This window comes from Struthio camelus, chromosome 1, assembly GCF_040807025.1.
Source record: "Struthio camelus isolate bStrCam1 chromosome 1, bStrCam1.hap1, whole genome shotgun sequence".
NCBI classification, from domain to species: domain Eukaryota; kingdom Metazoa; phylum Chordata; class Aves; order Struthioniformes; family Struthionidae; genus Struthio; species Struthio camelus.
This window is the reverse complement of record NC_090942.1, coordinates 84,366,878-84,394,429: the sequence shown is the minus strand read 5'-3', so window position 1 is coordinate 84,394,429 and position 27,552 is coordinate 84,366,878. Positions and strand designations below refer to the sequence as shown.

General features: G+C 41.5%; 1 protein-coding gene across 4 annotated transcripts; it reads right to left on the bottom strand.

Moving 5' to 3' along the window:
- Positions 1-10,901: 10,901 nt before the first annotated feature.
- Positions 10,902-25,444, bottom strand: TIGAR (TP53 induced glycolysis regulatory phosphatase). 4 transcript variants are annotated; one of them, XM_068954088.1, is made up of 8 exons: positions 24,638-25,444; positions 22,802-22,839; positions 20,532-20,653; positions 16,152-16,217; positions 15,572-15,649; positions 13,040-13,150; positions 12,386-12,598; positions 10,902-11,036 (listed from the first exon to the last, which is right to left on the bottom strand). In XM_068954088.1, exons 1-8 carry the CDS (start codon positions 24,667-24,669, stop codon positions 11,019-11,021), a joined length of 678 nt encoding a protein of 225 aa, XP_068810189.1. In that variant the 5' UTR covers positions 24,670-25,444; the 3' UTR covers positions 10,902-11,018. The 4 variants fall into 4 exon arrangements, with proteins under 4 accessions (XP_068810189.1, XP_068810166.1, XP_068810174.1 ...); XM_068954065.1 differs by lacking the exon at positions 10,902-11,036 and having other exon boundaries at positions 11,135-12,598; XM_068954073.1 differs by lacking the exons at positions 10,902-11,036; positions 16,152-16,217 and having other exon boundaries at positions 11,135-12,598.
- Between the last annotated feature and the right edge of the window lie 2,108 nt (positions 25,445-27,552).

The window sequence follows — 27,552 nt, the reverse complement described above, 5'->3', positions numbered from 1 at the left end:
GAGAGCTCCAAACTTGCAGAGTGCTGGTGGGTCTAACACATGCTCTCCTTGCAGTGCTTCCCCTCACCACAGACACTCTGCAGAGCTCTGTACTGTACACTCAGTGTTAGTGATAGTCGTCAGTAGCATCATTTGTGTCTTCCACAGTACCAAAACCTTAGTCTTATTCTCTCTCTCTTTCTCCTTCCACTGCTATACGTTTAGGTCCATGGACTTCAAAGGAGGAAGAAACACAGCAGGAATAGGCAATAGGGATTGAAGTACACAAGAAACATCACAGATGCCAAAGTATCATAACAAAATCAGCCGATATCATTGTCTCCCACATGCTTGAAGTCTCCGTCCTGTCTTGGGACTGTTCAAGCACATTTACAGTCAGCTGTACACAGGGAAGTAAGAAGAGAGAATGCTTCTGAACAACCACAGCCCCAGTAGTTATCTCGGACGAGCTCCCTCTCTGTCCAAGAGCAGGACAAACACAAAGACGTGTTCAGTTGTAGCCTCTTTTTCATCAGGGAGCTTGCTCTGGTGTGAACTGAAACCTTAACCAGATCTTAACCTAAAGCAAGGAAGGAATGGTGAGGAAGTGGAACTGTCCAAAGACTATTGCTTTATAGATCATAAGGAGTCATTAAAAATTATTTCTGACATAGTTTTCTCCATGGAGTAATCCAAACAAAATGCTGAACAGTCAGAAGGTACCTTAGCGCTGCAATGAAGATAAGATGATTGTATGGCTCATAATGGCAAAGGACGATCAATGAAACCCTGACTGCCTGTTCCAGGGGCTCTTCTAACAGCAGACTTCTCCTAAAAAAAGCCCTTGACTCTCTCTCATGACTAGCTAAATTTTGGGAAATGTAACTGAAAAGTGAAGACTATTCTGACTGTTCTTCAAGAAGTATCTGTAGATGGTGACGTTAAAGAACAGTATTTGACCAGCAGTTTGAAATGAGACTCTCAAAGAGCAGACAAGGGTTTAACTGGGCCTTGTTTATTTATTTATTTAAAAAATGAAAGCATCATCATCTAACTCTTTAAGCCTACACTGCTACAAGGGAGCAGCAGACTGCAAACAGCACATAACTATTCCATGTATTTATCACACTAGGAATATTTTTTAGTAAAGACGTTTTTCAGTTTTCATTTTGCAGTTAAAATCAAATAATAATAATTAAAAAAACAGATCCACTGGCCTTTATGGGTAACATCCACCTACACAGTGGGTGTAGGTGCAAACAACTGCAAAGAGCACACTTCTCACTCCTGAGAACAGGTAGTAGATGTCACACATCTATGTTTCTTCCCTATGTTTTGCTTCCCTCCAGGCTACTTTCAGATCGCAGCAGAGTTCAACCTTGACATGACAGAGAAGGACAATATGGCACAATTATCATCTAATTCCCTCTCCTACAGCATTTCTTGCACTGTTCATTATTGCTTACTCACAGCTCCACAAAGGACAACAGCTCCCTCGTAAGTTCAGCTATGGACTTATCTTCTATACCACTGCGAATTTAATGGCATAGCTATTTACTTACATAGGGATGAAAAGAAGGGGAGACTATGACCCTTGGCTTTCTAAGGGCAGGAACAGTAGGAGGAAGCAGGGACCCCCATTGTTCGCATTCCTTGCTGCTCCCTGTGGGGCTCTCCTTCAGGAAAGCCCCCTACTGCCCTTGCGGGTGATAAAGAGGCCCACTGGTATGTGCAGATTGGATCCTGGCAGCGTGTGCTGGGGAGCATTAAAGTGCTCTGTGCAGGAGCATGCAAGCATATATGACACATTTACTTTTTCAGATATTAAGGAAGAGAAAATAATCTTCCCTTATGCTTAGGTCATATAGGGTGTTTATATTGTTTCTCAAGTCATCAGCTCCTTTGGGTCATGTCCTCTGCATATGGTATGCTTATGTTTTTATTCCCCATGTAGAAATCCATTAAAATTGTTTTGTTAGAAGCTTGAAATAATTGATGGTATTTTTACAGGTTTACAACATGCTTTTGGGACACACTGGCAGGGACAAGACCCCATTTACCACTGCTATGCACCTCATGTTACTTATAAAGGTGGGCTTAACCTGTGTAGGAAATCAAGGAACCCGAGCTGGTATCAGCCACAGGGCAACACAGGGTGAGGATATCTGAAAGTAAGGTTCCCCCTTGCTTCCTCATAGAGCTGATGTGATGGTAAAAGACAGAAAAGAAGAAAAAGAAAGGGGAGTGGCTGAGAAATGGTAAGTGACCTTCTGATGACATGATATTACAGGGAGGTTGGTGGTTTGCTGCATCATGAGGATTTCAAGTTATATGCATCTTTGGAACACAGAGAATTTTGCAAAGAAAGAAGACAGGAAAGAAGTAAAAGAGTATGAGAGGAAAGCAGAGCTGCAAGAAATGGCAGGGAAGGCTGAGGAAGGAAGCATGTAATATCAGGACTTGGAAGCTGTAGAAACTCAAGCAGGATGTGACAGTTTAGGGACTGTAGTATAAGGAGCTAAGGGATAGGAGTATCTGTTCCAATCCAGCTCAGCACAGCTGAGAACAATGCAGGAGTTATGACTTATGCTCAGGTCCATGCTGTTTTGTGTTTTGACTCTTTTTAGGACAAATAACCAATATCGAGATGAAAAACCACTGAGTACAGTTGCTGATATGTTGTGCAGTGCTCAATTCTTGTAAACTCTTGAATGTAGAGAAGGAACTAAGTTGATGCACCAGAGGGAAAAGTAATTTAGGAGGGAAATAAGCAGAAAATTTGGTATTTTGAGCTTTCACACAGAGTTCAGGATGAATCCGGACCCATTTAAAGCAAAATCCAAATGCACCAAAATCCTTGTTATGAGCTCAACACATTGGCTTATGAAACAAATGTCTATAGTACAGCCTCAGCTTTCCATTGATGGATTTACCAGATTAAAGCAGGTGGAATATTGCTTTTGATTTTGCATTAAAGTAACTCTTTTTGAAGTAAAAAATAAACTAGCCTGCTTTTTTTGCCTGAGTGGGTTTTTGAATTTATAGTAGCTCGATGCCTTCTCACTTTCCTGAGAAGGTCCTCACATTTCCTTTGGCCAGTGCTTTCTTCTTCCACAACATGCAGGAGCAAGAAGCAGAGGGGACTGAGCTGAATGCTTAAAGAACCTCTTGCTATTCTCTGTTTCTAGATTTCATGTCATTGTAAATTGTAGAATTTTATAAACTGCTCTTCAATAACAATCCTGTAACCCTCTCCTCTTCACTAACTTTTGAAACAAGTACAGCTATAAGCTTGCAAGACTTTCAGTCATCATCATTTTGCCTTTCATTTTTTGATAGCAGCGCTAAATAGTAATGGTAAATAAAGCCCAGAACAAAAGTGTCTTTGCAAAAGGTCTACCAGTCCAAGTTTTCCTGTGGCATGGGCTGGGCTGCTGATAGCCTTTGAAAATGTGCTGCCAAATCTATTAGAGCCTTAGGTGTTATGAGGAAGTGCTAACTTCCTAGACTGCTGCCTAGGATGAGGCACAGCTGCTGAGCGTAACACAGACACGTGCAACCACCAGTTCTGCTCTATTGCTTTCTGTGCTGGCTGTTGCTAGGTGCTTTTCATCACCCACCATTCTGTCTTCCACTACCCTTGTCTTCATAGAGGCTCTTGGCTTGATTTAATGGGGACTCATCCTCTTTTTATATCTGTTTCCGTCTCTTTTAGAAGACAAAGAAAGTCCCTGGTTAGGAGAGGAGGAAGGGGCTTATGTGGAGGATTTATGCTGAAGATGCAAGACAAAAAACATTTCTGCATCATTTGCACCCAAACGCTCATGATTCTCACAGGGATGAGTGAAGTTTTATTTTTATTAATGAAGTATGTTTGAAAAAAGGCATGAATAAACACTCGAATGTTTATTTATTAGGCTTGGACACTACCAAGATTATGAGGCATATGCGACTACTGAGAGAAATAAGAGAATCTTGAGATTTTTTACCTGGTGGTGGTGGTGTTCTAGCGGAAGAAGGCAGCAAATGAAGGTTCACAGCTGGTCCAAACTCCTGTCCTTACAGTAACCAGTACTAGGCAACTGAAAGAAGGGTCCCAATTGGGGTGCAGTAGAACCTGATTCTTTCTGAGCCTTGTGATGTGTATTAGATTCTAAAGCATGATGATTCACGTCTCTTCCAGAACTCTTTCACTTCCTTTTCATCCTTATTCTTGTAGTTTACCATGTCTTCTTTAACCAGCCACACGTCCCATTCTGCTTTGCATTGCTGAATGCTTGACCTTGCTAATATCTTATAGAAATCTGAGTACTTTGCTTAGTAACTTAATTGAGGACTATGAGCTTTTGCTGAAGTAAAGGAAAGCTGCACGCTGCATATAGTAAGCTGAATAAGACAACACAGCCATACTAGAATTCTGGGCAAATCTTGATCCCCAACTATTCTTCATTACATTTGAATACACTTTGATGCATTAACAAGGAGACTGTTTGCTGAGGCAAAGGCACAATACTAGATATAGCCTAAATATTTTTAGAAGAAAAAAGGACTTGTCTTAGGATATGAGTAGTAGGATTATTAGCTGAATTTAGGTCTCAATTTCTACAAATTTCTTGGTATTTTACTCAGCTTGAAATCCTTCTGTAAAGTAGGTTTCCCCTATTCCAGCCCTATTCTGAGCATTTAAATGAGACATAGACTTGTACCACTCCTCCACCCAGGAAAGAACTTCATTCTTATCACTGAGCTTTCAGGATAAGCCACATCCTTGGGAAGGCACAGTTTAGAAAAAGCAATTTTCCTAAGCTTAATTGCCTACTCAATCCCCCTGGAAATAACCAGGCATTAAACACCAACTACTCCTGGATCTATTGGGAAAAGGATTTTATTTTTTTTAAGAATGCTGTCAGCGTTTATCTAAATGACTCAATATTTTTGATTAATTTAACTAAGGTTATTGGCTTCCCTTTTCACAGGAGCATTCCAATTCCCAGTTCTTCCCCAAAGGTGGCAAGAATTACACACAGAGTTGCAGGGGAGATCTCATCAGTGCTTGTACAATGGCATTAATGCCTCCTCACATTGACCAGCCACACTTTTCAGGACCAGACTTGCTTTTTTCCACTGCAACAACACCAACTACCCACAGTCATCTAGAGGTTAATATAACCCTAGGTTACTCTCCTGCTTTCTAAATATTATCTTCCTGCTTGTAGTAGACATTCTTGTTATTGATATCAAGGTGTATGAGCTGGCACTCCATAGTAGATGGTTTCATTCCATTTCTCTAATCCCAGTCCTCAAATCCTCCATTTCTTCCTCTGCATGATATCCTGACCCATTTAGGTATTGATGATGCCTCCTCATTTACACTTCCACATTCCTTTATTTTTATTCAAATGTTTTGACAAAAAATTGGCCAATGAGGAACTCAAATACTTACTCCATTCCAGCTTAGTACTTGACACTGCTACTTATCTGCCCATAAGTTGCTTGCTTATCTACTTCACCTTTATTCTAGTAACATTCTTTTCCAGTTGAGCTGACGGTTTCCCTTGTGGCACTGTGTCAAGTGTTCAGTTAAAATTCACCTAAATTATATTCTGTCACTGTTCCCTTGTCTAGACATCATTTATTTCATCAGAGAAATATTAGTTTAGTCTAGCGTGATCTACTTTAAGAAAACTTCATTTATTAATATTCTAGACTCTATTTAGCCTTCTATCTGTAATTACATTCTCTAGAAATATGTTCTAAAGCATTGAATGCTATTAGGGTCAAACTAACAGTTTTTTATAAAAAAAAATTTTATTTCCTATTTTCTAGTCATATAGTTCCACACCCAACTTGACAGATCTATTTTAAATATTTGCTCACGGATATGTAATTTTAGATGTGCTTTCAGAATTCTGGGATAAAGATTAGTCATTTCCCCTGACAGCAGCATATTAAATTATTTGATTCTTGGCTTTAAATGCAGTATTTTCCCTATCCTCATCCCCATTAGCCATCCTCCTTTTTACCTTTGTGCTCAATATTGCTACAAATGAAGTAACATATTTTTGAAATATACCTCACAATTTCTAATCTCTGTTCCATCCACACTCTGCAACAGTTCTAAAACTTCTTTCCTTATTCTCTATTTAGATATATGCATATATGCTCAAGGTCTTTTTGCTACTTATTTTGTTTTGCAAATTCTCATTATTTTATATCTATGATGCAACTTCCTATATGATAAAACTTCCTGTTCCTTATGGGCTCTCTTTCTGACTGTTACTAAATTTTTCTAATAGGATTATTCATCCAGGTGGGTCTAGAGATCTTCCCCATAATTTTTGCCTGAGTAGAATATAAATTCCAGATAACTTTCATACCTTCAATTTCAAAAAATGTAAATTTCTCTCCTTTCATTTTTAAGTCCATTTAAGACTCTTCAGTACAGCTGACTTCATTAACTAATTTTGTGATGCTTACCTTTGTGAAATAAAACCTTTTTACCCTGCCTTTTAAGTGGATTCAGCTTACAACAGCTAGCTCTTCCAAAATATATCCACTGTTTATCACCATCAAGTCTAGCGTGTCATCTCTCTTTAGTTTAGTTATGGTTTGATAAACCAGCTAGCCATCACAACAAAAAGATATCATGCTCAAGCCTGCCCCAGAACTGGTTCTGCCAGGATCTCAAGCCTGCGTTCCTTTAATTGCCCATTTAAGATTTGTGTTTTTATCCCTGGGGCCTCTGGCATCATCCTGCACCTGTATTCTCAAGGCCTCTGTTGTTATTGTCCTCTGCTTGTGCTCTCAGGGGCCTCACTACAAGCTTCTAACGTGCAGATGGAACATTTTTAAGCTCACACAGGGCTTCCCACATGCCAGGAAATCCCAGAGATGCTTGCAAGTGACCCTAGGGCTTCCTCAGCATGAGACCTGCCTGGAAAGTGTTGGATTTACCATGTACGTACAGATCATCCCCACAGCAGGTTTGCCATACCCAGGGATGCCACAGAAATAGCTCACGTACTGTGCAGTTAATTTGTACTTATGTAGCTGCCATTTGCCTGGGATTACTATATATCCAAAAACCACAGGCTTATGGCCAAAGCTCTCCCAACAGGGACACATCTGGGGAAAATCTGACATATTTTAAGTCCAGGCATGTGGGCTGTGGGTCTGAGACAGTCTCATGAAATATAAAAAACCTGGATTCAGAACACATCTGATTTAAGTTCTGTACAAAACAGAACCAAAAAAAAGTCCACTATTGCAAGGTCAGAACTATGTCTGGAAAACATAAACCCAGCAGAGAACTGTGCAATGAAAGCAAGTATCTTTAAACAAGTACTGATGCTTTAGAGGAAAGAAACTGGTTTTACCAGAGCACTCTGTCAAGCTGCATGTCTGATGGCTGCTGGATACTTAGCAGTCCTGCTACAAGATGGTGTTGGTGAAGCCAAAACTGAGCAAGAAGGGTGCTAACATACATGGAAAATACATACATGGAAATCCTCTTTGTCTCTCTCTTCATCAAATGAAGTCTGGCCTAGTAAAGCACCACTTATGAACAAGGGCTTTGTCAAAGAAAGTCACAACTCCCCACCTTCTGAAGCATCACTTTTTTGGGAGCAGAACCCCAAATGAACACTTCAGCAAAAGAAAATATTAGCTTTAAAAAGAGGGGGACTGAGCTTCCTCTTGGTGTTTGTGATCTCCACTGTCACCTTCTCCTATTGCCCAACTGAGAAAGCCTGCCAGGATAGCTTTTGTTTTAATCTTCACCAGTTTTAAAGATAACTTTAAAGTAAACATCAGTTCTCTCAGATCTAACTAGAGGTCATTATATGGGCAAACTGAGATGTTTCTAACATTTATTTCAGCAGTATTTTCTTACAAAGGGATTCAAAAGAAATGTACCTCATCACTTGAATATTCTTATTGTCCTGGTAATGTGTTTAATAACTCAATTTACTTTCACAACTTCTTGGCTGCATCTCGACAGCTGCTGCTGCTGGAAATTCACCCTGTAGTTAGGCCTTGTCTACTGCTGCTAATTAGAGACTGGCATTTCACAAGGACAAAAACATTCATTTCCAACTACTGAGTAATTTCTCTAATATTTATTTTTTGCTATTATTCCTAACAGAACCATCTATAACTTCAGCTCTCCTTTCCCAATAAACTGTAAAGAATTACTGTACAAATGTACAGAAAGAGTCAAGTTATTAAAAGTGCAAGAAGAAAGGTTGAATCTCAACATCAATTCAAAGACTTAAAAAGACCAGTACCATATATGGACTTAAAAGGGGAAAAAGTCTACAATTGACTTCAGAAGCTTCCAGAAGCACTTATTTTTAATGCACAGAGAAGATTACATCTGATACCATAACAGTGAAAGAAAAAGTGTAACTATATTAGGGCTATATGTAGGCTCATCTAGGCCAGTATCCTGTTCCCAACAATGCCGGGAACACATATGCAGGGAAAGAATACAACAGGGCAACTGCATTAACACCCTTGACTGCTTATACTCCTCCAGCCCCTGGTAGTTTGTTGTTGAGGAACTTAATATGTTCTCTCTCTCTTTCTCACCATACTTATGTCTCATGGATCTATCCTCTACAAGTATCTAGAATTACTTTTTCAGAACACTTATTTTAGATATGAAAAGAATAACCTGTAGTTATAAAATTCTCAGTGCAATAATGCAAGGTCTTTCCTTCTAGTCTTACACACCATCCGTAAATAGTTAGTGTTGATATGCTTGTACCGATGTAGTACGTGTTCTACAAAGTCCTGATTAGGAGTTTCTGGCTTACAAATTTTTCCACTGAAAAATGTTGCTTCATCAACACAGGAACTATTTAGGAAACTGGAATGGTTTTGTCTCTTGGTATTATTCAAGGCAGGTACTTTTGTACCTTCTTCTTCCCCTACTTGAGAGCTAACTTAAGATGTAAGACTTTGTTAACAATAACATAAAGAAAACAACTGTAAGCACAGATTCCTTAAGATGGGTCTAAATTCTAAACACCTACAAACACATTAAAGAAGGTAAAGTGCATTGGTAGGGTCAAAGGTCCTCAAGGGAAGAGCATTACCCAGGAGAAGGCAAAGCGCTTAACCAAGTATCTACTATTAAGTAGATGTTCTTGTATGGTATCTCATCAGCAAGAGCAAAATGTAATTAAGGTGTCTGAGGGTAGGGAAGAAAAGAAAAATAAAACTTTTTAATCTAGGGGAATCACACAAATCAGTGTGTTTGGAAATATCCAACAAAAGTTAGTGATTTACAAAAGATAATGTATTAGGTCTCTCCACTCACTTTCTAGTTGAAGAAGGATGCACATTTTTAATTTGGTTGATTCTGCTCGAAGACGTATTACTCATTTCTGATCCAGGGTCAGCTAAGGGCTGACAAAATTCAAGACATGGCAATTATGGAAAAGTTCAAGCTTTTTAACGCACTAATAGGAAAATCTCTTTGCTATATAAGTAGCCTTCCTGAAATAAATATGCACTATCAGGCACAAGCATTTTAAGAACAAACTCCCCTCCTACCGTCTTCCATAAGCTCTGTCAGTAGTCATAATTAAACTTTTCTACCTTCTTCAGTGATCATCATCAATCTAGGATTCAGGAGCCCTCTAGAAAGATGCACTTCACAAGAAGCTTCAACAGTCTGTGTAAAGCCCAAGTTCCTGTTTTTCCTTCTTGCATACTCATACATTTCCTTCAAAGTGTCAAGAACTATTTCTTTTATTTATGGATAAAATATGGACACTTTTAAACAAAAAATCCTGAGCAATTTGTCCAGCTACCACTGTTATCTCTGTACTTTTGATTAGAAAGAGGCCCTTTTTATTTTCATAAATACAAAGTTACTATTTGAACGGTAAACATACATAATGTCAATAAAGCCAACTATTTGACTTCAGAAATTTTTACTTCCTAATAACATTGGAATTGAATACTTCATTCAAAACAAAGGTGTTCTTAAGTGAAGACTGAAATAAAGATTTGAAACAAAGCTATTTTGAATAAAGCACGGTTTTATGTTTTAGAAAAATCTCAAGTTTCCCTAGGACGTTCTCATATGAACGTGCCATGTTTGCTGAAAACCTTGTAGTCATAAAACTTCAGAGATACTTACACATTTATGTACTGCCTCATGTTGGGGAGGAGGAGGTACATGAAGTTTCCAAGGAGCCTTTAAGTGGCCTTCCCTAACTACACTTTCACGTAAGTGGAAGGAATGCAGTTTATCAACAACTAGCAAGTTTAGATATCAGTGTAGAAATTCAGCATACATGGATTTAAATTTGCCTTCACAACTGTAAAGTACTCCAGTCCTTCACACTACATAATACCTTATAGGTTGAAAGCCCAATCCCTGCTGATGCCAGTTATTCAGCATCCATTTTTAGAGAACAGGTAAGTTGCTTCCTCTTGGCGGACTAGTTTTCAGGCACAGTAGCAGATGGTTTCACAGTCATTTGCTAGATAAACAAGCCCTGTAGTAAGTAAAAAACATTAAGTTCCTTTCCAGGTTCTGGAGACCACTACCTTAGAGGACTATCTTTTGTTATTACAGGACTGAACACTCGCACTTTATCCTCTCCACTTTAGTAGTATCAGGATTGGTTAAGCTACAATCTTAACACTAAGAAGAGAAGCAGATCCTCGTTCAGTGTTCAAGCAGGAATCAAGAGAAGTTCCCTGTTGAATCATAGTCGCAGGAATGGAAGAAACAAGGTACAGAACCTTAAACATTTCTGTTGTTAGTTTTCAATTGCGCTGCAGTTAAGTAGAGGTACCTGTTCAAGGAAACAATAGCAACCTCTTCTTCCTCCCCAAAACTCAAGTCCCTGCTCCAAGACCAAGAAGCTAAATAGTTTAGAGTACATAGGACAACGTAGTCAAAGAAGTTTCAAATAGTTAATTTGGTACAATTGCAAGCAATTTTAACATCAGCGGTTCTTCCAAGTAAAGTCAGGAAAGCTGATCCATACTTAAGTCTTTCATGAGTAAAAGGTACTCTTTCATTGTAACAGAATGACCTGTAGTTTTCAGAAAAAACAAAAGCTGTATGAGCTGGACAAGGCTTTGTAGAGTGATATTAACATAGATTTTTGCCTCAAAGGAAATACAGATGAAATGGAGTTTAATAATTTTATTTACAGGCTTAAAATATGTAAATGAAGAAAATGTATTTGGAGATTATAAATAACACATAAATCAGATAAGCATACACAGTAACACTACAAACATCCCAATGGGGAAGGAAAAATAGTACTAACAGTAACCCTAAGCAATCATCAAACAATCAAACTTGCCTAAATCTGCAGATACTCTCCCGTAAATGTATGATTGCAATTAACAGCAGGATTCTAGGTGGATACAATTTACCATACTGATAAGATCACTTTTCAAAATAGAGACCGTTGCTTCAGCTATGTGCACGTTCGGTTCCTCATCCTGCTTACAGTTAAAAATAAATACTTTATGTTTGTGTACAGTCTTTTCAGAGGTCTCAGCACTTACAGAATTTCTTACAAAACACTCCTGTGAGGTAGGTATATACCATCATCCCCATTTTACAAATGGAAAAGTGATTTGCCCAGGGTCTCACAGCTATTTAGTAGCAGAGCCAGGAACATGTCCCCTCTCCTTGTACCAAACTTTTCCCACTAAGCAATGCTCTTTTTCAGGTTATACTATTGCATTCAAAAAAGTTGTTTTAAAACAACATGTGTGTTTAATATTACAGTATAGCACTTTGTAATGAAACAAAAATATGGTACACCTCCTCTTTTAAGTATCATTCTCCCACATCCCCAACTCTTATAATTAGAGATAACCAAAAGAATTATGGGCTAATGGTAAGAACTTTTTAAAATTATGCACTGCAGGAACATGTATGCAAGTGACTGAACAGAAGTATTATGTTTTTGTTCATAAAGAATATTTGTGTTATTTCTCCAGCGTCAGCTTATAGCAGGTACTAGAACCATGCAAGTCGCATGTTATTTTAAGGTAGTAAATAGTAGCAGTTCTTCAATTTTGCAGTGTAGTGCCAATAACTCCAGTTGATCCCATTAATTATTAATTTTTTCTGAGCTTGTAGGATGGTGATCTAAAATCACTTCCTCTCTAAAGACTCTTAAAACACTTTTGGAGCTACACACTCAGCACTCACATCCACTAAGTGAGAGTCTTGATTAAGACAAACGCAGTTGATTTCAGGCTTTAATATATTTTCATTATCAAGTTTTATAGTGAAGTGACTAACTCCTGTATTGGGACTCACAGAAGACAACTGAGACTTTGTTAAAGTTGCTGGCAAAGTACAATTGAGATCTGAAACAAAGTAGCCAATCCAGTTTCTCATGTACGCTCCATGACTCACCACTAATATATTGGCATCTAACAGCTTAGAAGCTCCACCGTTATCAGAGCTAAGTTCTGCTTCACTGCCATGGTTTGTCCAAGGGAAAATTGACTGTACTTCAGATGTTCCTAAGCTGTTGCTTGCTGCATTATGCATCTTTTGCTCTTTCTGTCCTGCTTCAACAGCTAGCTGACACAGAAATTCAAAGAAATCCCTTGCACGTCCTCTCACCTAAAGGGAAAGGTCAGAAGATCACATTGTGAAGGCAGCAAGAGATTTCAGCTTTCGGAAAACTGAAATATAGCTACTTTAGTTAAAAAGATAAACATTTATCAGAAATAAGTCTCAGAAATCAATAGTAAACTACTGGATGGTGTGAACATCATAAAAGAACTTCTCTGCTCTTGAAATTCAAGGGTAAGAGTAATTGCCATTATCCTTCTGCAAATGAGAGCTTAATGAGGAATCAATCTCAAAATCAATACTTTGGCTCTAAAGAGGTTCCTTACTTGGCAGCCACTGCAGTTAAGTCAAGTGGTTCTTTTAGCCTGGAAACATAACTACCTTTCATTGGACTAAGCTTTCAGTAAAGATGTTCTTAAATAAGCAATAGCTATATCTGCACTAATGAAATAGCCTGGAAAGTAAGACATAAATAAGTAAATATCATACTTCATTCAGTGTTTCTCCTCCAGAAGGCGTGAATGAAGGACACTGTTCTCCAGCAGCCTTTGCCATTGCCTTCAGGTCAGTCAAAGGTCTTCCTTCTGCAACACCATACTTCTGTAAGAGGCAAGTTACAGAGACAGAGTTTAGCCAGACATATCAAGTCTCCAGTTCCACTTTCAATGCAAATATCTTTTTTTAAAAGATTTGCTTTCTTGGATGCTTATTCATAATGTCCAGGCTTAACTAACTTTCACATCTTATCCCATTGTTTCAGGGGGAGACGGAGAAAGGTGTCTTTATATCTGCTATGTGTGTTAGGTAGAGAGATATATGTGCACGTGTATATGAAGTGCAACATCTCATTTAAAGGTAATTTTTTTGAATGTTAGCCCTTAGGCCTGATCTTTGACTAGAGTTTTTTTTCCTATGTACCTGATACTCAGTATAGAAAATTAAAGCATTTCTGTAACTAAGGCTACATTGCAAACACCCCTGTACGTAAACCTTCACAGGATGATAAACTCCCTTTATTTTCACCTGTGGAAAGACTACAGGGAATTATTTTTCAAAAGTAACAATTATTTTCCTCTACAGACCTCTGAAAAATGTCCACAAGAGAGAAGGAGTTCATTTAAAAATTAGAGTTGTTTAAAAGGAAGGAAAAAACAGCAAGTAGTCCATCTATTAAAAATAAACAATAGCCTCCCCTCTTTTGCCAGGGGGACTTATAATTGCTGTGGACAGTGTTAAAGGCGGGGGGGAGAAGTGTTTTAAAGAACATATGTCAATGGAGCTTAGGAACAGATAATTAACTATTTCAATGACATACTTGTTCCTGAGATAGAACTTCCAAATGCAAACCTCACACCTGAAACAGTAGTAACAACCCATATACACAAACTACACATTCTGGAAAACTAGAAGTCACATTATAAAAGTAATCTTTATGGTCTCTAATATATTTTAGAAGATGGATATACTTGGATGTGTATTACTATTTTTGACCTTGAAGATCTTTCCAAGACTTCTCTTTTAACAGTGGCATAACAGATTAATGCTTTTCCCAATGCACTACTGCTAATAGATGAGAAATGCATTCAAGCATAAAGCTTCTTGGAAAGTCTGAAGACAGTGACAATGCTGCAGTATTTTTAAGAAAGTAAGGAGTGATATTGTACTATCAAACCCTCAGTTATGCACAACCCAGGAATCCAGGTGTTTACGACTAGGATATAGTCACATGATCGTTACTGAGACTTTTTTGATTTCTGTGCTGTGATATGCAATTAGCTGCCACAAGGATTTATTTATTACAGTCCTCAGAATTTAAATAGACTGAAACACATTCACTTCAGCATCTCAATCCCTTTCTCTAAAGCAAAAATTTAAGAACACTAAGAGTGAAGAAATAAGTGCTCCAAAACTGCTGAAAAGGAAATCCTACACTTTAAGACTTTTCCAGACTCTCCTCACGAAGCCAACACATGAGAGACTAGAGCTCTCTTCATAGGATCACCAGCATATGCTCTTTTAAAGGACTTAGCTTCTTTTCATGCATTTCAAGTTTAATTCCAGTTATAAAGAGCAGTGCCTCAATCTGTGGTCTGCAGACACTGTATTTGCATTTTTACACGTTCATACAACACCATGAAGGAGAAAAAAATGCAGCAGAGACTTAAAGTTGAGGTCAATCTTTATAAAACTCTGTAATACAGCCCATAATATTTCCAAAAACATCAGGTGGTGAAGCAATTAAAGATGATTGGGAGGCATGTGTCTTGCTGATTTCAGAGGGTGAACTGGAATTTCCAACACAACTGCAAGAGGGTCAAAACATGAAATGCTACAATCATTTTCTGCTCTTTAAACTTTCATTCGCCTGCTAGCAATCTGCCATCCCACTTTTGGCTTTGTAGTTGAATTTTAAAATAAGGAAATACTAACTGTCAGTGTAGTATCTGAAGGGTGATTGATATTAACAGAAGCAGCCAGCATTGAGTTCATTCTGATCAAGACAGTTAAAAACATACAGGAGGTACAATTATGCCTTTTATTAGGCAAAGAGGTTATTCAGGAAGGCAGATTGTTCCATCACGACTACAGAGTTTTCCATTAGTCTTTGTACTCACGGAAGTGTGTACAAACAGCTAAAAAGCCAACATCAAGTTGGGCCATCAAGGCAAGAGAAGACAGGCAGGAGCATTTTTACCATTTTATATGCGTGTTTAGAAAACATAACTAATCTGTTGATTACATTTAAGATAATTAATGCTATATGTAAATGTTGTCTTACATAACTCCTTAGAGCATCACAGTTAAACCACTATCACTAAATTTTGCCTTTGCTTCAACATTCCGCTCTCAGGCAAACAACTTTTAGTATCTCACGTAAATTATTCAGTTTTTAGTAACTAGAAACGCATCAAATGGTATGCCCCGCTGTTAAACCTACATTTTAATAAATCAGGTATCCATCAGCAGTAAATTACATTTTCAAAATATTCATTATTAATAACAAGTTCTTACGGCACTTACTCTCTCTCGAAGTCTTGCATCATACTTGATTTCCAAATCTTTGCAAAACTTATTTTTTCCTATAATTGTGGCAGCAGTCTAAAAAGTGAATATACAGTCACATCAATGAACTGCTATCTCATGAGAGAGCTATACCATCTTAAACCACCACAACCAATGTGACTTACATTAGTAGTACCCAACAACCCAATAGACAAGATAAAAATCCTTCCATCTAGTAGCGTCTGTCAGAATCACGCACGTGGCCCATGTCAGGCCATAAAAGGTAGAAAAGCTACAATCTCCCCTAAGTTCTTTCACAATTCAAAGTCTACAGCAGTTGGAGACACTTAACACCCATGAAAGGTGGGCAGCAAAATGCATGTCAGCTGCAGGATTTACTGGGGTAAATTGCAACATCTTTTCTTGAGTATACTGTTACTCACAAAGAGATCATGTTGACTTTTTTTTTTTTTTTTTTAAATGCACAGTGCGTGGGTTAAAGACTCACAAGCAGTACTTTCCTAAGAACCAATCAGTTAACTCTGGCTGCCAAAAACATAGCATCTAACAAATCAAATTGACTTCTGAATCAAATTACCTCTGAAATCAAATACTCTTGAAGCAGAGGCAGGAGGGTGTTTGCTGGCAAGATACTGAAGCCTTGCTGTTGGGAGGAAGACACGCATTGAATAAAACACTTGGATAAAAATCCAGCTGATTTTATTTACTTGGCTTTTGATGAACACAGCATGGCCAAAAAGAGACAGAGGAAAACTCAGAGGGCTTAGTTTGCTTTTAATAATGGTCTAGATGAGAGGGAGGAGGTGTTAGTAAAGACAGTTGTCCAAGTTGACTAAGAGGAAATTCTGATACCATTCTGGAAAAGCTATTAGCTAACATAGGCTCAGACTCTAGTGAGTTGGATACTGGACAGCTGTCTGCCTGCTACAGCCGATAATGGGAACTGAAGGAGGACTAACCGCTCCATATTTTGTGGAACGTAAAGAGCAGAAAGCTACACCAAACTTGCACGCAGTTTTGACTAGTAATACCAGCTAGAAGTCTAAATGTTCATCTCCACTCAAATCTACATTCAATCAACTCATTTTGAAAATTCTCCTTGGATTCTGGCAAAGAACAATAAGCTTTGTTTTACTAAACTAGATTTTATAATGTATTTCTTGTATTGACTACAAAAGACTTTATGTAGCAACTTTAAATGTCTGTTATAGAATAATGTCAAAATTCAGACGAGATTGAGTCAATTTCCTTGTATATATGAATAGTAAATTGTATGATTTACAATTTACTATTGTACTATGATTTACATACATTTTATTTACAAACAAGATCCTGCAGTTTCTGCAGGACTAAGATCTCGTTCAGTACAAACGACATTCACTAAACGAGCACTTCAGTTCATACCTGATTTTTAAAAATTGAACATCAAGGCCCATGCCCCATTTATTATGCAAAATAATGCCCAAAACCTGCTCTGAGGGAAGAGATGAAGTTCCTCTAGCCTTTCCTATGCTATTTGCTACTAGAATATCAGCACGCTGCAGAAGCAGTGCTGAATTTTCACAATACTACAGTAACAGAAGGCATATTAACACCATTTTGCACATGGAAAAGGTACAGAGTTTCTCTCTTACTTTTTTCAGGGCCCAACCTGTTCTAGTCCTGAACCTAACTTCTCTACCACAGAGTTCCTGTCCCACTGGCACAACCATCACATAAGTCTCATTTTCCCCTGCAGATTTTGATGTTAAGAGTTATGCTCTGTTCACATCAAATCCCAACTTGTTTGACAAGTTGTCTTTTATTTTTCCAATCCAGGTCTGTCTGTGCTCTTCTACACTGCTGAGTTTTGGAGCTAGTCTTCAACCCCTCCCCTTTGAGGCTTATTCTCTCAAACAGGCTCCCCCGTCTAGCCCATCTCTTTATTTGCTATACATGCTCACTTTGCATCTCCTTCACCTCTCGGAATTTTTGCCCAGCTAATCCAATTCTCTTCACATAATCTCCATTTTCTCCTGACCTGCACAGACTTGAATGCTTAGCTGCAAGCCATAGGCAGTAGCCAGAGGACCATCTCCCTCTCTTGGTTTCAGGAACCAGTGCACACACTGACTACAGCAGATGGAAGGGACGCTGCAAGAAAAACTGAACTTCACCGCTAACAATTTCTTTAACAACTTTTGTTTTCTCTTTTGCAAAGGAACTCATACATTCCTCTCATACTTGAGCTATGAAGTGATAGTGTAGTAAAGGACACCCTTCATAGATTTGTAGCTGCCAAAAAAGGGAGTATCTAAGCAAGTGCAAACTGAAACTTTACACATATTTGGAAAAACTTCAGCAAAGTTTGGATCGCTTGTCAAAAGAATGGCAAAACACCTTTCCTTTACGCAAAGGACAAGTTCAGGTCTGACTGCATCACGAGAGTGCATGTGCTTCTCAGGGAAAAGGCTGTTTCTAATATAGAGGGGAGAACAAACAAACAAACAAAAAACCCCAAAAACCCAACCTTACTCTCAAATAGCTGAGCATTTCAAAGTTTCCCTGAAGCAGGCACATAGCACAAAGTCTTAAGAACATTAAAAAACAGTATTAAACTTGTAAAATATAATTACTGCCATTCACACACTTAACTGCCTGACAAGTCACTTCCTTTATTATTACTGCATTGCAAGACTCAGAACCGTAAGACACTGTCCACAGAAGACAGGCTTGCTTATAGATTGTGTATCCTCTGCTCTCCCTCCTTTTCTAGTTCACTTTTGGCCTAAATTGTGTTGCTACAACAGTTTATGGGACCATGCTGCAATACAGATCAGCAAGATAATGTGTTAAAACTAAAGAGGTTTTAACCTAAATTTTGATAATCTGGTTTACAAGAAGGCTTCACAGACTTTTGTAGCAGCACAACTGAGAAAAAAAGCAAGAAGCAAGTAGGGCTATCGAATTTCCTCACAGTTTCAGTCATGGGAGGCCTTATAAGTCTCTTGAAACCACAGCATCAGTAACAGAAGAGAAGAATTAAGGATAGGGCTTCCACAGGAGATATGACCTTCCTAAAACAGCTGATCTATGCCTCTCCATTTAATAGTTTTGTTTCCCAAACTCTTGGATCATTTTGTAATCTTGCACACAAAACCACATGTAACCCTACTCAGTAAGGTGCACTGTTGCCCCTTCAATTAAATTATTAAAACAGTGCATCAAGGTGAAAGGGCATGCTATTACATTCAGCCCTGACAAAATCTGCCTTCTCCACATGTTCACTGATCCTTGTACTGTCTTTACAGCAAAACTCGATCTTGCTTATGTTGGCCTGCATTCTTCAGAAGAACACAGCATGCAGCCACAATGAACAGGATGGTACAGCTATATCACAGCCAATTTGTTTTGAGTTTTCAAAGAAAAACTGACTTAGGCCTACGTCATGGAGAGGTTTGGTTTAGGGGAAAAGTTAGGAAAATGGGTTTTACTGAACAATGGGTATGAGGTGCCAATCACCCTGTCCTTTTCGTGACCCCAGTTAGCCTGCAGAAATCTCCCACTGCCACAATTTAGAATCATTGGTGGAGGGCTAACACGTGCCCTAGAAGCCCGTACCTGTCAATCAAGCAGAATATGCCAGAAGGAAGGCGAGTCTACACGGCCATCTGCAAACAGGTCCGCACTACAATTAGGGATTGAAGCCGGACCACTAAGAGAGGGGGGTCTAGACAAATTTGACCAATTGCTTGCCTGCGGTCCCAAAGTGGGCTAGGGATAAAAGGGTCACACGCGAGCCCAGCGGCGGCTTCTGCGGCAGCGAAGAGAGCTGAATTCACTGAAGCAGCAGCGGTGAAGAAGCTGCCGAGAGCTGAAATCACCCAAGCGGCTGGGGAAGAAGCAGCCTCGGCGGCCTTCTTCCAAGGCTCCCTTCCTCCCTCCCTGCCCCCAACCCAAAGGAAGATCTCCGCCCCGGCAGGCTGCAGGACAGCAAGTGCCGCTGTGCCCCCTGATCTGGGACGCTGGGTCGGGCAGCTAGGCATCCCCCCATCGCTACTAACACCAGCGGACACGTGAGTACTCCCCTCCCCACTCCAGGGAGCAGTAACCGAAGCGGCACACCGGCTTGGCTGTGGCCTGCTCACTCGTAGATCACGCGTGGCGGTGGCACGCTGCACCTGGTGCGGCCTGCTTAGTTAATCCTCGGGCTTGAAGCAGCATTCCCCACCCTGGCGTGGCCTGCTTGTCCCTTCCTCCTCCTTCCCCTTCCCCTCCCGGCGTAACCACCGGGAAAAGGTGTAAAGGTACCTTTACCCTTACCAGTTTGAGCCCATGTATGTATCTGCAAATACTGTAATTGTTCCTGTTCTGTGGTGTGTGGGGAGTTCAGTGTATGGTTACTGATTAATTAATTAATGGTATATTGCTACTATTGTTGTTATTATTGCTAGTTTTTAATTGTTACTACTACCAGTGATACATATTAAGATTTGTTGCTTGTTTCTGGCCGTTAATTGTGAACCCATTCATAAGTGACAGGGACACCTATACCGCCACCCCAAACCTTTCTTGTAGCGTGGAGTGCTGTGGGGACCAGAGCGTCAGGATGCTCTGTGGTTGGCTCAGCCACCCCTCCTGGGCCTCCTGTGACAGCCTATGTCAGCTCTGAGTCTTCACTACAAATTTTAGCAAGAACCTACACATATGTAAAATAACGGCAAATCCCCAAGACTAACATTGCATGACATCCAAAAAAGCAAGTCAGCCTTCATCATGTCCTAACTTAACTGTTTGCTTTAAAGTTTGCTTACTCACAGAGGTCTTCTTGAATTCCACCTAAGTCCAAATTTAGTTTTAAATCCATCAAAATTGCTTTTGGCTCTCCTTCACCATAATATTTTTGCACCATCAATAGCAAATACATGCAAAATACTGAAGTTAATATTTACATCCAGTCACCTCAAGAAGCACTTGCCTGCTTTGCTCGAAGGAGGTCACTTGAAAAGATATGAGTAAACTTGACATTACGGAGAAATACACCAGCAGCATCTGCTTGTCTGAAACCAGTATCAGAGAGGGGCTCATCCACTCCTTGACCTGCGAAATAAAAACCCATGAACATTAAGACATGCAAATTTTAGATAATATACCAGTTGAGTGAGCATGACAGCAACAGAAAAATCTGCTCAGCAGTAACAGAATCCTTCTCCTTCAGTACACCCAAATATTAGAAAAAATGACTGCTCCTTTGGTCTTCTCTCAGCTTTATCACACAAATTGAGTGAAAATAGGGAGCACAGGCTAGGAAAACAGAAAGATTATTATTGCTGCTATTTATATTAATGTGTGTACATCAGAAAGTTAAACACAAAACAGACCCCTACATTTTCTACATATGAGTAGTCATTTTAAATCACTTGTCCCTTTTAGATTAGTCTCTAGTTAGCATCCTGCAAAAGGAGTCTTACAGCTGAAAATCAAACTCAAAGAAATTTGTTGATTGTAATAAGAAAAGTAAACAAACAAACAAAAACAGACAATACAACTGAGATATTGTTGTTTATATTAAAATGCACACAGGAAGAAACATGCACATCAGGAGAGTCAAACCCTAACAAATATGAAACGCTTGTTCCTCCCCACTGCCTAACATTGACAATACCTTAAAGGAATGAGGCAACAAGAAGGGATTCTATGTAACGGGGAAATGCAGCACAAACTCTTTGTTTCATAACAATTTTATATTTGATGTAAACATAGTCTGTTACGGTCTCTTCCTCTACTTCTTACATTGACACTAATACTCATGCAGTTGTAAAGCAAGCATGCTCATGGAGCAAATCTAGCTGAAAAGTAACCCTGCAAAACATTGTTTTCAGCCAGAGTAGACTGGAACTAACTCGCCACAGAGCTCGAGGGCAAGGCTGAGATGGAGCACTATGGCAATCCAACTTTAATGACATAAAAGTTTGGTCCTGTCATAGCTTCAGAGAATCTGTAAGAGAACCTAGAATTGTGGCAGAGTGACAAACCTGTACCAAGTTGCTTTGTTTACATTTTTATCATATATTTTACTTCTGTAGGAAGTCAAAGCAGACAGTATCCTATCCAAACAATGGCAAAAATATAATTTTCACCAAGAAAATACACAATTGATTATTTATAAGCTTACTTTAGCGTAAGATAGGACACCAGAAGTCCAGAACTTGGCGGGGGACGAGAAGAGGGGGAAGATATGTAGTAGAAGCCTACTACATATCATCCAATACACAGAACTAGCAATTACAAAGACACTATTAGTACTTTTAGGAACATGAAACTTAATTCCATTTATTATGAACACAAAGGCCATGTTGCAAGAACTGTAGGTTGTAACGTCAAAACAGAGGTAGGAAAATCTAGAAGCATGATACTTCCTCACAGCCTGTAGCACTGCATACAATTTATTTTATTTGGAGCACAATCTCATCAGGTTCCTTGCAGCTGTGAGCCTCAGTCTTCCTACAGCAGACACCCAAACAACTCAGATTTTTTTAGTTCTGAGTGTACAAAGTCAGTAGTTGCTACAGAAAAGCCTGGTTTAAATGTTTTGTCTACAGACAGCCTTTATAGAACAAGCTGGGATTGATTAATTCAAGCATGTAAACAACCTTCACTTTTCACGCTTCCTTGCTCTACTTTATGCTTTTTTGCAAGGGAAGGATTACCTTCTCACAGCAACAGCCTCTTTTACAACATGACCCTCATTCATCCCTCTGCAGCTCCTTAGCAACTCCGGTCATTGTTCATACACGTACCTGGCTTGTTCTTTGCCAGAGCTGCACCTCTCCCACTTCTCATCTGAATCCTGGAACCCCTTTTCCCAGGCTTGATACAAACCACTGAGCCTTAACACAGTGGTGTGTGTTATTCTGGCATCCTTACCAATAGGTGCTGCTATAGTTTTATTTGATGAGAGATAGCTTTTTTTCCCCTATTTGGAAAAAGGAAGTCTTCTAATTCTCCTGACAGTACCAGAAATACACCACTACTTCTAGACATTTTGAGGAGACTGACTTATTAGAAGCATTATAGTTACTACAGTTATCAAGCTAATGTCCTGGCTTGCAAATAAGGTCTCTTAAGGTATATGTTATTATTCAGTAATACTATTTAACATGTCAACAGTTGATTATGGGGTTTCTTATTTTGCAGGGAATCATAACTTCATCCCTCCAACAAGCTAGTAGCACGACTGATACTAACCTTGCAGTATCTTGTCTTTGTTGTATCTTGTTTCCCCGCTGAAAGAGATTACAGAAAAAAAAAACCAAACAAAAAAACACACACACTTCACTCATCATAATTTTAGTCCAGGTTCAAAAAGATGATTATAGTAGATGCAAACAGGAGATGGTAGAGTTGGAATATGAAAAATGAGATGAGAGTACAGCGTAGCCTCTTTTCAAAAAGACACATTTGAAGACCTCACAAGAAAACAAAAGCATTTTCAAGCTGTCAACCCCTATCATGCCTTCAATATTTACTAACACAAATGAATCTGAAACAAAAGGAAGTAATTGCTTAAATTAATAGTAAATGAAGTAAAAATGATCTATTAGAAAAATTCATCTGTGTTGGAGGGAGGGAAGAAATAGGAAGAATCTAGAGTCCTCTGTGCTTTAAAAGGAAGCCAATATAAGAGATTAAAGATATAGCAGCAAAACAGATTGCAAACCTTAAACTAGCACAGCTTAAGAAAACAGAGCTGTAAAAAAAACTACTAGAATAAACACCACTTTCTTTGGGAATTAAAATACTCTATCTTGAAAATCATAATTGAGAGTACCTCAGGAGAAGAGCAACTAAAAATTTGCAGATGTATCTAATAAGGGAAAATTTAAGAACTAAACTTGACAAGAATAAAGTTAAAAATATTGACTTCACTGAGACTGCTCATGAGTCAAGTGTCACCTCCTTGAGTTTCTGCAGTACAAAGGCCAAACTTGCTGCTTGCTTTTTAAATGGAGAGCTATCAACACTGCTGGACAGAAGTCCGCAAGATGAGCCCCAATTAGAAAACTGATCACAGAAAGAGAAAACACCGTACTTCAGAAGGTTTTAAACTCCTTCCTGAATAGCAAGCAGCAATTTACTCTCCAGGCTCTGCCCATGTCTTTAACAGCTACTTCTATCTTCCTGAAGAAAACATAGCAGCCTGGATGGAGTCTATCCTGCAGGTAATCAATTGAGGTGAAGGCAGGAAAGTGCAGTTTTCCAAGCAGCACTAATATTGACTAACATACACAAGCACAGTTTAAGTTATCACATTTGATGGAAGAGTCAAACATTTATTTTAGCTATTGATGATAGCTGTGAAAGTAACATGGCATCATCATATACCACATTTGACTTTCAGAAGAACTGTGTGCCTTTAGATCACTATTAAGAGGTGAGCGCTTTACAAAGCGCTTTACGCTTCCTGCTTGAGCAGGAAGATCTCTGAACGTGTTCTTGATCCAGCTGGATTACTTTTGAAATGAAAACCTTCAGCGGAGATAACACAACCTGCAGAAACTCCCGCAAAGGTTGTGTCCCGTGCAGGGATGAGATCACTGCTAGCCCCTCCTCACGCATTCAGATTTTTTCCATTTTGAGAGTTAAGAGAGAAGCATCTAACAGAAACTCTTCCCACTCGGCTCGGGCCCCTGTAAGCGACACAGGCCCCGCTGCTGGAGCCGGACCTCTCGAGCCTCGGCGCCACGGAGAGCAGCCACGGCCCCCGGGCTCCCTCCCGCCCGGGCACGGCTCGGGAGCGACGTTTCCAGCCGCAGCTTTTCACAGCGCGGAAGCCGTCGCTACGCCCAGGGCAGCCGGCGCTCCGGGGAGCCCCCGCGCCCAGCTCCGCCGCCGCCGCCCCAGCGGCTTCCCCGGGCCGCGGGCGCCCGCAGGCCCCGCTGACGTCACCGGCCGGGGCCAGCCCCCAACCGGCAGGGGTGGGGCAAGCGGGGGAAGGGCAACGGCTCCCCCCCGGTGTCACAGGACGCTCCCACGGGAAGGGGCAGGCTGAAGGAGGGTTTCCGGGGCGCCCGCGGTACTCACTGCCGTACGATGGTCAGCCCGAAGCATGCCATGGCGCCACTGCCCTCCCGCCCGCCCCGCGCCGCGCAGAGAGGCGCCCGCGGACCGAGTCGCTCTCATTCACCCGCACGCGCACGCGCCGGACCCGCGTGCCTGCACTGCGACGGTCCCACCCCCTCCCACCGTCTCCGCTCGCCTATTGGCCCCCCCAGCGCCAGGTGACGTCAGCCTCCTCCGCCCGCCCCGCGGGTCTCCGGCGTCCGCGCGCGTGCCCGGCCCTTGCGCGCGCTCCCCTACCCCCATCCTGGCCGCTCGGTCCTGCCCAACCTCCCTGATGCTGTGCAGTCGCCCCGGGAGGAGGGGGAAGAGAAACAGTTGGGACCACCTTACTCACTAGCCCTCACATGCCCTTCGATTTATGCTAGTTTAAAACAACTGCGTGACCACAGCTTGATGCCTAGCTCAATGCAAAAGAGCCCTGTTAGAGGGCATCCTCCTCTGTACGGACTTGCCATCTCTCTTCCACCCTCTCGGTGGCCAAGTGTGTGCAAGGCTTACAGCAGCATGGAAAGGGAAGGGGTCAGGCGCTGCTGCAACAGGTGCCTAGGTACACCGGGTAAAGGCGCTCCAGTGAAACAGATCCTTGTGTCATCTCTTCAGCATTCTGTGTTTTATAAGGTATAAGGAAGGCGAGGTGGTGGAGTTGCTCTTTATGTGAGGGAGCAACTGGAATGTATGGAGCTCTGCCTCGGGGTGGATGAAGAGCAGGTTGAGAGCTTATGGGTAAGGATTAAACAGGCTAACATGGGTGACGCTCTTGTAGGTGTTTGCTACAGGCCACCTGATCAGGAGGTCGTTGTCGATGAGGCCTTCTACAGACAGCTGGAAGTAGCCTCACGATCACAGGCCCTGGTTCTCATGGGGGACTTCAACCACCCTGACATCTGCTGGGAAGACAGCACAGCTCGGCACAAACAGTCAAAGAGGTTCCTGCAAAGCATAGATGATGATTTCTGGACACAGGTGGTGGAGAAGCCAAAGAGGAGAGGTGTGCGGCTGCACCTTGTACTAACGAACAGAGAGGGTCTAGTTGGAGCTGTGAAGGTTGGGGGCAGCCTTGGCTGCAGTGACCGTGAGATGGTGGAGTTCAGGATCCTGCGAGGAGGAAGCAGGGCAATAAGTAGGATCGCAACCCTGGACTTCAGGAGAGCTAACTTTGGCCCCTTCAGGGACCTCCTCGGAGGAATCTCATGGGGTAGGGCCCTAGAAGGAAGAGGGGTCCAGGAGAGATGGTTAATATTCAAGCATCACCCTCCTCCAGGCTCGACAGGTGCATCCCTCTGAGTAAGAAGTCGAGCAAAGCGGGCAGGAGACCTGCCTGGATGAGCAAGGAACTCCTGACAAAACTCCAACAGAAGAAGGAAGTACACAGAATGCGGCAAAGGGGACAGGCCACTTGGGAGGAATATGGGGACGTTGTCAGAGTGTGCAGGGATGCGACAAGGAAGGCTAAGGCCCAGTTGGAATAAATCTGGCAAGAGATGTCAAGGACAACAAGAAGGCCTTTGTCAAATACACCAATAGCAAAAGAAAGACTAGGGGAAATGTAGACCCACTGCTGAATGGAGTGGGTACCCTGGTAACGAAGGATACAGAGAAGGCAGAGTTGCTGAATGATGACTTTGCTTCAGTCTTCACTGCTAAGGCCAGTCCTCAGGAATTCCAGGCCTTGGAGACAAGAGAGGAAGTCTGGAGAAAGGAAGACTCTCCCTTGGTTGAGGAGGATCAGGTTAGAGATCTTTTGTCCAAACTTGACATCCACAAATCCATGGGCCCCGACGGGATGCATCCGCGAGTGCTGAGGGAGCTGGCAGATGTTATCGCTAGGCCACTCTCCATCCTCTTGGAAAGGTCCTGGAGATCAGGAGAGGTGCCTGAGGACTGGAAGAAAGCCAATGTCACGCCAGTCTTCCAAAAGGGCAAGAAGGAGGACCAAGGGAACTACAGGCCTGTCAGCCTCCCCTCCATCCCTGGCAAGGTGATGGAACAGCTCCTCCTGGAGGTCCTCCCTAAGCATGTGGAGGACAAGAAGGTGATCAGGAGCAGTCAGCATGGATTCACCAGAGGGAAATCACGCTGGACCAATCGGATAGCCTTCTCAGATGGAATGACTGGCTGGGTAGATGAGGGTAGAACAGTGGATGTTGTCCACCTGGACTTGAGCAAGCTTTGGACACTGTCTCCCATCACATCCTCCTAGGGAAACTCAGGAAGTGTGGGTTGGATGAGTGGACGGTGAGGTGGATTGAGAACTGGCTGGATGGCCGAGCTCAGAGGGCTGTGGTCAGTGGCACAGAGTCTAGTTGGAGGCGTGTAGCTAGCGGTGTCCCCCAGGGGTCAGTCCTGGCTCCAGTCTTCTTCAATGTATTCCTCGATGACCTGGAGGAAGGCACAGAGTGCACCCTCAGCAAGTTGGCTGATGGTACTGGACTGGGGGGAGTGGCTGACACACCAGAAGGCTGTGCTGCCTTTCAGAGGGACCTGGGCAGGCTGGAGAGGTGGGCGGAGAGGACCCTCCTGAAGTTCAACAAAGGCAAGTGCAGGGTCCTGCCCCTAGGCAGGAATAATCCCATGCACCAGTACAGGCTGGGAGCTGACCTGCTGGAAAGCAGCTCTGCCAAGAAGGACCTGGGAGTCTTGGTGGACAACAAGTTAAGCATGAGGCAGCAGTGTGCCCTTGTGGCCCAGAAGGCCAATGGTCTCCTGGGGTGCATGAGGCAGAGTGTTGCCAAGCAGGTCGAGGGAGGTGATCCTGCCCCTCTCCTCAGCCCTGGTGAGGTGTCATGGAGAGGTTTGGTTTAGGGGAAAAGTTAGGAAAATGGGTTTTACTGAACAATGGGTATGAGGTGCCAATCACCCTGTCCTTTTCGTGACCC